Source organism: Macrosteles quadrilineatus, unplaced genomic scaffold (genome assembly GCF_028750875.1).
Source record: "Macrosteles quadrilineatus isolate MER2022 unplaced genomic scaffold, UCM_ALF_1.0 Scaffold_1__1_contigs__length_201487025, whole genome shotgun sequence".
NCBI lineage: Eukaryota > Metazoa > Arthropoda > Insecta > Hemiptera > Cicadellidae > Macrosteles > Macrosteles quadrilineatus.
In genome coordinates this window covers 82,353,833-82,366,236 of record NW_026542594.1, presented here as the reverse complement: position 1 = coordinate 82,366,236, position 12,404 = coordinate 82,353,833, and the positions used below count along the sequence as shown (strand labels likewise).

The following is a 12,404-nucleotide window of genomic DNA, read 5'->3' as shown; positions in this document are numbered from 1 at the left end:
CAATAATTTGTTTTACATTTGAGTTTTTCAAGGACTTATGTCCCTACAAGCCACTAGTTTGTTTTATCAGCGTTTTTAATATTTTGCATACCTAATTTTAAGCCGCAACAAAGTTTAATTGGATATGATATTTTCTGTGTTAGTGGTCTAAACTGCAGCAGAGTTAATAAAATAATATAATTTTCTCTCTTGCACCAGCCTAGTGAGGTTGCAAACACTCGAACCAGCTTCTTCTCCAAAGGTCACTACAACCTTCAACCTTCAAGGACGTGGGGCTTTATTTTGATGGAAGCCAATACAGTATGAACAGGGAGGGCATTGATTGTATTTGTTTCATTGATCATAGGTTAGTTTACCAGGTTGAACCTGTATTTGTAAAACATAATATACTCTCAAAAAGTTTTAAAAACCACATTAAAACAATAACCAGGCACTAAAATGGTGAAGAAACCAGCATTGAGACAGGTTGTTGAACAACCACTAGCCAGGCTTAGTTGCACTCAGATGCTAAAATACTGAAGCAGGAAAAGTAAGGAGCCCCTACAAAAAGCAATGTAAATGGACAAGGTCTCGGAGGATGAACAGTGATGACTAGAAAATGGATGATTAAGAAGGTTCTAATAGACCCAAGCACCCTAAAAACTTAAGATGGCGATGAGTCCTTTGAGCTATATACATTTTAAAGGAAATCTTACGAGTTCTAAGAGGGACTTACTAAGTCCAGAGAGGAAAAAGCAAAGCTGCAAGCTTAAATGGAAGAACGAGCAGTAATAATAACGTTCGGAAGGAGATATTGAAAAGAATCAAAGAGGAAGCCCCTAATTGACTAAAATTCTGCACAGATGCTATAGCTAAGAGTATAAAAAAGTTATCATAGAGGCTAAAGTACTGCTACGGTAAGGTACTACGGTATAGAGACTGCTAGAGACTACAGTTGAACAGGTGTTTGGGGTGGCATAAATCAAAAGAAAATGAGGAGGTAAAAACTATTTTGAACCTTGTGAAGCCACAAAAAAACTAGAAATATAAAAGTTTGTGAATATCTGAGGTTAACAAACAAATTTGGAAAAAGGTAACAATCTCGTGAGAAAATCACTTGCAGACAATGGGGTTGGAAGTTGCAAAAACTCTTTAGATAAACACAGGTCATCATGGTTTACTATGAGAGTATGCAACTGTAGGATGATGTGGAATGAGTCTACTAAAGAAACACATGATATTTTACTGAGAGGGAATAATTTCAGCAAGAATTTAAAGTATAACGAAACGACAATGATGCTTAATCATAGGCTGGAACAAAATCCTCCTTTGTGCTTATAGTTATGGATGTGCAGCATAACTGACTGTGTTGGCAAGAATTTCATTTTCATCCAGTGATAATGCTGTAGCGCAAAAGTGAGAACGAGATGATTGGGCAAAAGAACATTATTTTAAGAAATTACAAATTTTACAGTTTATGGGCAATATATTTATGAAACAATTTTTATTGTAAAAAAAGGAATGTGAGCAAGTATAATAAATTCAGTGCATTCTTATAATTTCAGGAGGAAAAAGGAGTTTGTCCAGCCTCAAAAATTACAATTTTTTGAAAAAAAAACCTTATGTGCTGGTAACAATTTTCAAAAATATGTCCCTGAATTCATAAAAAAAGAAACAAACCTATCTAAATTCAAGAAAATTTCAAAAGAGAATATAATAAATCTAGCATTAAGTTACATTCTTTTGACGAGTTTTCCACCTCCCATAAATAGAAATAGTATTTTTATTTTAAGTATTCTGACACTATTCACTGTACCACCAATTTAGGCCTACAGGATTTATGACGAATAAAGATGTTAGAATATGAATATGAATATGAATATGAAAAGGACTTATGTAGTCAGAAGCTACAAATATCAGCAGAGGTTAGGCCACATGACCAAAAACTGCTATGCAAAGCTTAGCAGCTATCATCTACAGGTAATACAAGGATTGTAGAAATAACCTGAAATAGAGGCAGTAACCTGTGCTAAAAACTATACATCTTTGTGTTTGATTTTTCATCTATTATGTTTGAACCTATAATTAATTTTAGCCTATGATTTACTCCCTATCTAGGTTAAGACAGTGAAAGGTCTAGACTGGGGATCTGCAGCTATAGGGAATGCTGTCTGGTCGGGTGCGAGACTGTATGATGTGCTTACTTCTCTGGGACTCAAGGAGGATGATCCCAGGGCTAAACATATACAGGTTAGATGATATATTTTGTGACAAATAAAAGCCAAAACTAATTTGAGTTGGATTTTAATGGATTATAATTTAACATACTTTATATACTAAACTGATTGATTACATGCATGAAATTAAGTAGCCTACTTCAATTGACTTTCCAAATGATATGCCTGAATAGAAGATGCAAACTTTAAGGGGGAATTTGCAACAATCTGTTAGCAATGAGACCTTTATAGGTAGAGTTTTTGTATTAATGTTTTTTGACTTTATTTAATAGATTAGAGGTTTTTCTTAAATGAACCTCACCTCAGTTATTAAAATCAACTTCAATAATTTTTAAGTAGATTGATCAAGTTTGAACTAATAGCCCATTCTTTTAGATTCAACACCAAACCACCTTGAGCTACAATGTACCATAAGCGTCTCTAATCCCCCGCTTGTAGAAATGTCTACCATGATAAAAGCGTACATACAACTCTTTTGAAATCAGAAATGTATTTTTATTTTTGTATTTAATTTACTATTTTTCAGTTTGAAGGCTTGGATACAGATGTATCTAATTCTCCTTATGGAGCTTCAATACCTGTGGAGAAGGGTATGGACCCAAGGGGAGATGTGTTATTAGCTTATGAGATGAACGGACAACCATTATCAAGAGATCATGGCTACCCGATCCGCGTAGTAGTGCCTGGTATTGTAGGAGCTCGTAACGTCAAATGGTTAGGTAAGTTTTTAATTAATTTTGTTACTACAGTTATTCCTGTTTAGTAGTAATTGTGTAACTAGCGAGCAAAATGGATTTTTTTTTACAAATTATAAATATTTAATTTTAGTTTTGTTTAAGGAAAGGCTCTAGGCCAGGATTTTAAATTGTAGAAAAAGGAGGATAGCAGCTAGCATACCTTGAAAGTGTGGGTAGGCCATGGAACAAGTATAAAAACACTGTGCACACAATATTTCTAAGGGACTTTGTCAAGTGTAGAGAAAGAGCAGCCATTTTGTAATTTATAAACTCTTTCTCTACACTTGACAAAGTCCCTTAGGGGACGAAATATGTTCTTTTTCTACAAATAAAATATTTAATTTTATTTATCTATCTTCTATTCTATTACTGTATAAAGAATAGGTGGTGTTTGTCTGTCTGTCTGTGTGTGTGTGTTTGTATGAGCTAAACTCAAAAACTACTCTTAAACCGACTTGGCTCAAATTGGACAAAAATAAAGCTACAGCTCCCAGGATACATATAGAACTATTCCCGTTTCGATATTGACCTAGGAATCTTCCCCGTGGCCTTTCAAAGTTCTGAGGTGAGAGTTTACCAACCAACATCTATATATTCGTATTCATAAATCTTACTAATATTATAAACTAGCAGAGTACCTGTCCTTCGTACAGGGTTGGAATATAAGTATAAAATGCTTATTGCAGTTATACTGAAGCTTTGCGTTTGCAATATTGGAGGACAGAGTTTGATAAAATTTGCTTTTTTAAATTTACAGTATTCTATAGTATTACACATCTACCATAGCCATAATGTTCTACCACTTCACCTAAACAATAAAGAAAAATAAATTATCAACAATTCGCAAAATATCACAAATTATTCATGAAATGAAAAACATAAACATAACTGTAAACAATCCTACTTTGACAGTTAGTTCTCATTACGTATCACAGTTTTTTGCTGCTGCTTAGTTCAAATTAGCTGTTTTCATAAATGGCAAAAATATATAGTGCTGCACCCTGTTGGTAAATCTTATAACTTTTTAATGGTTTTGCATATCATAGAATTAACATTTTTAGTTAAAACAGCTGACTAAATTCTTTAATTCCCTTTAAATATGAATACTCATAAGGCTAGGGCCACACTTGGCGACTTTGTCGCGGCGACTTTTTTTCCCACGACTTTGTCACGACGACAAAGTCGCTGGGGGTGGCCACAATAGGCGACAATTTCAACCTTTCAGTTTACTTTTTACCATACCAGTAAAAATAGAGTTTCAAGATGTTATATTGTTTTCTTAAAATCGTGTAATTGATTATGGAAATAAATTAGGATCTATGACTGTTTATGTATGTTTTTGGATGATCTTAGAATACATTGATGTTTTTTACTATTATTTGCAGTATCATACAATTCAAGCGAATATTACAAATTAAATCATATAGTTAAAGTATTTTCGTACGTGCACCGGTGCCTCTTTATATTTCGCACTAGGTCACGTAATAGTTTTTAACCATTTACCAGCAACAAAGGAATACAATTTTTACTAAATTAAAGTGTTAAATTATGTTTCTAAAACCAATGTGGACGTCTAAATCGTCAGATCACTGTTTAATGCTTGATGTTGCTATCTCTTGTATATCTAAATACCCCCGCCGCAAAAAACCTGCAGACTAAGCGAATTTACATTTGTTTGGCTAGATTTCCACTAAAATATTCACTTAAACTTGTCGGATTTATTTCCAATTTATATAAGATGAATTTTAATTAATGCTTAGGTTTGTTGGTACAGATAAGGTAACCTAATGAATTGTGCTTGTTAATTAAAATTTTGATAGCTTAGTACGAAATTAACAATATTGCAAAATGTTATTAAAATATATAAACAAGCAAACTACAACAGTTTATTCTCCATAAAAACAGGCATTATAAATTTATAATTGTTTAAATTATCTCCGTAACGGCTTACAACACCACTTAAAATGTACAAAAGTATTTATTTTTTTAGCTAACAAAACAGTTTGGAAGGGAATTGTGAAATTTATGTTTTAGGGTCAAAAATAAGAAAGAACTAATGTTATACCCCAATAAAGCCCCTTAAAACCTTATTAAGGCCTTATTCTCATAGTCTGATCATTCTAATTTGCGAGCCCGTTTGAATTACTGTTGGTTTAAAGATTTGTACCAAATACCATTAAAATCTCATCAATTTTGCTTAAATTATCGCCCTAATGGGCACATAGACCTATATAAACATAAAATATACACACTGCATATGTATATAGATACATATTTACTAGGGATGGTCAAGTCTCGAAATTTCGGGAAATTTTCGGGAAATTTTAAATCTCGTTACACGAGACGAGATTTCTTTTTGGCCGAGATTTTTATCGAGACGAGAATTAAAAAAAAAAAAAAAAAAAAAAAAAAAAATTTAAAACGCCTGCAGAAAGTCAATGCAATACCCGCAATACAGGAGCGTGTTGTAGTTGCGTTTCCTTTGCGAAGGCGTTCTTATTTAATTAATTCTTCAAATGTAAATATTACTTTAATTATTTTAATCACATTTGAGAAGTTTTGTTAAGTGTTAGCAGTGTGAGGAATGTTTTATTACTATAAAAAAAGTCAAAACAAGTAACTATTTTATAAAAATTAATATTTTATTCTATGATTTATTTTATTTTAGGAAAAGTTGAACTCTATCCTAACTGATATCACTATGTTTCCTAATCGTAGGCATTTTTAATAATTTAGGCGTGATTAATAAAAAATGTTATGCTGATGTTTTTTAATAAAAGATTGTAAATATTCTTGCCTATTATCATTATTTTTGTATTTAAACAGTCATCTAACAATGTTACAAAATCAGGTAAAAATTCCGAACGTGCATTTCCCGTTGTGTATGAGAAGGGAAATCCCGTCTCGATCTCGTCTCGAAATTTTATGAGAAATAAAAAATCTCGTCTCGTCTCGTCTCGAACTAAAAAATCCAATCTCGTCCATCCCTAATATTTACTATATGAATTTGAACGGAGGGCGTTTTTGCCTCTGAGGACCTCAAAACGAAAAATTAAGTCGGTCCCGGGCTTAGGTCCTACTATGCAACCGTAATAATATCTCTATATGGGAAATTCGCTAAAAGGATGAGAAACCACAGGTGTGGAGCAAATTTCCTGAAACATCATTGTTTATGGATGGCGTTTTTGATATTATAACTTCTTTGTAGTATTTTTTTATGAGCATAGCTTTGGCAAGCTAATGACATTGAAGACGACGCACGACATTTGAAAAATACACGAGGTTTTGGTTTCCTGTTATACCAGACGAGTTAAATCTCATATATGCTACAGGACACATGTAAACATGCCGACACTTATTTTGTCGATGAAAATATTTGTATTTTAAAAGCATATTTTCCATGCCAGTCCAAAACTTAAAAATATAGATATGAAAATAGAGCAGCAAAGGGGGTGTGAGCGAGCGACTTGTCGCCTAGTATGGCCGGTGCCGTAAAATAACATGGGGAGCGTATTTGTCGCTGCGACCGAAAAACGCTCCCGGTCGCGTTTATTTTTCTGTCGCCGGTAATCGCTGGTCGCGGGTCGCTTAGTATGGCCGCTTCCATTTATTTTAATGCTACGGACTTTCATTCATTGACGCCGCGACTTTGTCGCCGCGACAAAGTCGCCAAGTGTGGCCCTAGCCTAAGGTTAACATGGGGAATTACAGAGCCACTGGGGCGGAGCCCGAAAGGATTTTTGAGATAAGAATATGCCTATATGTTAATCGGGAATGTAAGCTATCATAATGCCCAATTTCAGCCCAATCCGTCTAGTGGTTCATGCGTGATTGAACTTCAAACACACAAATAAACAAACACACAAACTTTCACATTTATAATATTAGTAAGAGTAATGTAACGTACGTAATGAGAACTAACTGTTAAAGTAGGATTGTTTACAGTTATGTTTATGTTTTTAATTTCAAGAGTAATTTGTGATATTTTGCGAAATTTGATAATTTACTTTTTTCTATTGTTTAGGTGAAGTGGTAAAACATTATGGCTATGTTAGATGTGTAATCTTTATATATAACTAGCTGGCCCGACAGACGTCGTCCTGTCCTAATGTGGTTTTATATCAAATGCTCGTTCATTTTCAAGATGAGCTCGTTCGCATGGCTCAATCACGTCCTGGTTGAAGTTTGTTCGCTACGCTCACTCACCTTTAGGTTGGAGCCCGTTCGCTGCGCTCACTTGCCTTCCGGTTAGCTCGTTCGCTACGCTAACTCGCCTCTAGGTTGAAGTTCGTTCGCTACACTCACTCACCTTTTGGTTGCAAATTAGCTGTTATATATATATAAAATCCAATGTATGTTTGTTTGTATGTATGTTTGTTTGTTTGTCCTTTATGGACTCCGAAACCGGTCGACAGATTGTAATGAAACTTTCAGGCATTATTAAGCATTATTCAAGGATGGTTTGTGTGAAGTTTGGTGCAGATCCGTCATAAGGGCTCCGCCCCAGTGGCTCTGGAGTTTCCCATGTTAACCTTATGAGTACTCATATTTAAATGGAATAAAGAATATTAACAGCTGGTTCAACTAAACAATTTGATTCTGTGATGTTCAATGGCATTAAAAAGTTAATAGGTTTACCAACAGGGTGCAGCACAATTTGTTGTCATAAATAAAAAAAAAATTTTGCTGCACCCCCCCCCCCCCCCCATACATTTCTTAAGGACGTTTCGTAGTTTGAACATTTTTTAAGATAACTTCTCTTATATCTCCAGTTTTTACTTACGCTTGCAGTTAGTTCTAGCCTTAAAATATTCTGTGATAAAAGGGTTTACATTTGAGCTATTGATCATTAAAATCGGATGATTACAAACGAGCTACAAACCATATCACAATATTAAATTTAACTTTTTAGATATAAGTTTTTATTAAAATAAGTATATCTTAGGTCGTTAATATGTTACCAAGTTCATTCTGGTCTCAAATTACTCAGTAAATCTTTGGCTTTAATTTTATTAACCATAAAATCAGATGAATTTTTATTGAGTCATGAATCTTTATTTAACAGTAGATTATTTGTTTTTCAAAATTTGTCTTTAGCTTTAGACATATATCCCCAATTTTAAATAGCTCCCAAAAATCTTTACCGTCTTAAATAAATAGTAACATTATTGACTTTTGTTTTAGCTATAGATTACTTATTGGGAGTTATTAGAATTGGGGATAAATGCCCTTAACTAAAGACAAATTTTGTAAAACAAATAATTTACTGTTAAATAAAGATTCATGAATCATTTTAAATTTTTCAGATAAATTAAAGCCAAACATCCACTGAGTAATTTAAGACAAGAAAGAACTCGGTGACATATTAGCAACACGAGATATACATATTTTAATAAAAACTTATTTCTAAAAAGTTAAATTTAATATTCTGTTAGGGTTTGTAGCTCGTCCTTAACACGCCCGACTTTCACTGGCTTTACCGAGAAGCGATTAGTTCCTCGACTGGTAACTTCGACGTCTTGGGCATGCATACAATTTGATATTAGGTGAACCGGTTTCCTGGTTTCATGCTCTTTGAACTTCACAAGGAGGACTGATGCCGAACCATCAAACCTTCTAAAGTACAAAGTCTCACCAACTTGTAGCATTGTATCCAAGGCGACTTTCGAAAGATCCTTAGACCGCTTGTTGACCGTTCCTGTCAAAAAGGTGTTTCTCTGGCTCAACCAGCGGGCTAAGTTGATCTTTGTGTAGAAGTTATTAGTGAACAAATGATAACCTTAGTCCAGTAAACCAACTTTCCCCATCAGGTACGCAACAACTTTCTGAGTAAAGGGATCAGAACCAGCAGACAAAAAGTATTTACCAGAGTACAACACAGTCTGAAGGATGTAACCCGTCTTGGAATCACACTACTCAAACTTTTTAATGCCAAACCGTGAGTGGCGTTTGTTTGGCATGTATTGTATGAAAGTGGTACGGTTTTTCATACCCACCATACTTTAATCAATACATACATTCTGACTTGGGATGAAATAATTTTTAAAACTTCCATTCATCATTTGAAGGAAATCGCGAATCTTCACCCAAGGAGGGATAACGGGGGCTGTTAAAAATATTAAAGACAAGGACAATTATTAAACTGATCTGTATTTTTACAAAGGGAACAAACAATGACAATATTTACAATATTTTAAATAAAGAATAAAACATATGTTGTAGGTAATTATTCAGAAAGACTATGGCAGGCAATAAATTATTACATTTTCTTCCCCCCAAGAACTAACCATTAGACAATTTGATTTCTTTTTCTTTTTTTTTTCGGAGCATTAGTCATTTTTGGTTGAGGTTTGTGAAGGCTAAATTTGGTACTAACCAGTTTATTAGTGATATCCACTTTGAGCTTACGTTTTCTACTTCGTTGTTTGGGATCCAGGAGTGCTTGCTGATTGTCTGCCTCCATATTGGCTCGCATTTCCATTGGGACAAGACCAGTTTTGCGTTTGAGCTCGTTGATCTCCTGCTCGTGTCGCCTCCAGAGTTTCTCAATCTCTAGTTGTTGAGAATGTCTCATTGCCTCCACAGCCTTTGAGTTTGAGTCTGAAGAGGGCTGGGTAACTCCAAGCGGGGGAACTAACGCTGGTGTACTGATCACACTGGCTAGCCGAGGAAGGTTGGGTAGTGACTTGCGCACCATGGGCCTCAGTGGGAACTTGGTCACATTGTCTACAATCATCGAGTCGTCTGAATCAATCTCTTTACACCTCTCAACACCAGTGGCTGCCATGTCCTTAATCACACTCATGCTGAGGCTCTTAGATATGTTCTCACTTCTGATCTCCATAGCCTTCTTCTGCGAAGAGTCACTTTCCGTTACCACCATGCTTTTTAAAGGACAGTCTTTCTCACTCGACGACCATCGGAAATGTCGACTCACCTCCTCCAGCACCTCAGATTTTTGCTTCGCCGGCCTATTGTCCTCAAACTTTGTCACAGTACTGGACCTTCTGTGCAATTTAGCTGGAATTCCATTACTTCTGCTCGTATCACTTTTTGTGGACCTTTTACTGTCGCTTGACTCGTCTTGGTTCATGATCAAAAGAGGTAATTCTTCTGTAGAATTGTCTGATTTGAACGCATTCGATTCTTGCCCTTTCTCATTTTCAGTCGGTTTTAAACTCTTCAAGGCATTGTCGCGACTTGGAGGGTACTTGAAATAATCTAATTTCCGTAACAATCCAATTTCGTAATGATCTTTGACCTTTTTTGTTGTACGTTCTGGTACATCAATTGCTTGTTTTGTTTCAAATGAACCGACTTTGGACTGATCAAGAGTGGGTTCTCCATAGTTTTCGTCTTGAAAGCATTCATTTGCTATATTATGTAGTTTGTCATCGTGAAATGTTGTCAAATTAAAATTTCCATCTATTCGACCATCAAACTTGGCACACTTTCCATGCATAGTCCAACCTAGATAGCTCCATGATAGGATAGGAGAATTGGTAGGTCCTTCTATCACTTTTCTTGTTAAAATAAGAGATGCATTTGTCTTGTCCGATCAAGATAGAGGGTTTGGAATGTGCCGAAGGAAGGGGCTGGTCAATTGAGTACAGATGAAACCAAGTCTTTCTAAGTTTAACCGTGTCAAATTTTTGAAGTGGTAAATCTAGTGGTGACTGTGTCTGGATTTAAGGGTGAATACTTCATCCTCGTAAAGTCCTTTTATTTTTAGGCTAACTTTACGTGAGGTAGATTCAAAGTCACATGTTGAGTTTGACCAACAGGTAGTAAGGGGCTCTATATCTCCCTCGACTCCTAACTTGTCGGCTGTGGTAGAGTCAATGAGTGATATTGTTGAACCTTCATCTAATAGTGCAAAGGTATCAATTTGGCCCTTAGGCCCATAAAGAGTAACAGGACATACCTTAAGCAGAACTTTATTTGTTGTATTTTGTTCTGTGTGTTTACCGGATATTTCTTTTGTTTTGACAATAGAATAGTCAGAGTCTTTATTTTCATGAGAGGAAGAATAGACAGGTTCTTTTTTGGTGTACAAAGGTTTTTCAGGTGTAGTGTCTGTGTGTAGTAAGCGACTGTGGAATAGTTTACAGTTATTAATACCACAAGCTTTCTTTATTTTACAGAACTTTATTGGGTGTTGACGAAAACAGTAGAAACACAACTTACTTTCTGCAACCATCTTCCATCTCTCTGGAACACTGGCTTTCCTGAAAGTTTTACATTGAGCACTTTCGTGCTTTTCGTTGCAAAATATACAACTATTTGGTCTCCCAGTTGTAGAGTTTGTTAATACTACCTTTGCATCATACTTCTTACGTGTTAAAGCGTCAGATTTGGGACGGAAATAAATACTCATGAGTGAGCACTGATTTTCTAACCAACTAGAAAGATCTTTTAGGTCTGACTTACTTAAAGATAATGATCTCACATGTTGAGCCCAATTATACTTGAGATTATAAGGTAGTTTGTCCATTAGTTCCATCAATAACTGTTGTAATATTAAGCAGATGTTATAATTAACATCTGTTGGTTTATTGACTTTGAATTGTAAATATTTTGAAGGTTCTTGCTTTATAACTGTATCTGAATTAAATAATATACTTTGAATCAAAACTAATGAATTCTCATTAATCTATATACTGTACGGTATTAAAACAATAACTGAGGGTTTGTCATATAGTGCTCCATTTTTAAGGATTCAGCTGTCGTAGTAAAATGAAGGACACAAGTAGAGAATTCTATTAGACCATTGATGTCTTCCTCCTTGACTGGAGGTAACATTCTGGTCTTCCTTTGCATTGATTCCAGAATCAATTCTGGCCTACCAAACCGCATTTTTAAAGTGGATATTACCGTATTCAATTTTTTTCCACAAACAAGTAAGGGCCTTACCATTTTGAAAGCCTCGCCTTCAAGTGAATTTCTTACTCTGATGAGGTTGACCTCCTCATCAAAGGAAGCCTTTGTCTTTTCATAAGCGGAATAGAATATAGTCCAATCCTCCGGTTTCCCACCAAATGAAGGAAGGTGTTTGCACAAGGATTGAATGGTATTTGACTTATCTGAATGAATGGCTTGTCTAAAAGAATCCGCTAACTTCTCTACTGCTGAAGACACAATAGCTGATGATGACATTTGAACGACATTGGACTCTTGTTCTTTGCCATCTAGCCATTTTTCAACTTTGTTATGGGACTCTTCTTCTAAGTCATCATTTAAGCCTATAATAGATCTTACCTCTGAAAGTGAGTCTTGCCTGCTACTGACCGATGCAGACTTCAGTTCAGCCCTCACCTCCAACAGTCTTTTCTGGCGTTCTAGTTCCCTCTGATCCATTTTTCTTTGTCGTTCCATTTCATCTAATTTCTTTTGATGTACCATTTCATCTAATTTCTTTTGACGTTCCATCTCTTTTAGTTCTAATTCTTTT

At 35.2% G+C, this 12,404-nt stretch overlaps 1 protein-coding gene across 5 annotated transcripts in view; it reads left to right on the top strand.

Moving 5' to 3' along the window:
- LOC128983682 (sulfite oxidase) overlaps nt 1–12,404 on the top strand; it is a 217,479-nt gene that overhangs the window by 120,920 nt on the left and 84,155 nt on the right. For all 5 annotated transcript variants that reach the window (XM_054403077.1, XM_054403076.1, XM_054403078.1 and 2 more), the window contains exons 8-9: nt 2,098–2,229; nt 2,743–2,935. In XM_054403077.1, the coding sequence (XP_054259052.1) occupies nt 2,098–2,229; nt 2,743–2,935 (325 nt within the window). The remainder of the gene's footprint in view (nt 1–2,097; nt 2,230–2,742; nt 2,936–12,404) is intronic.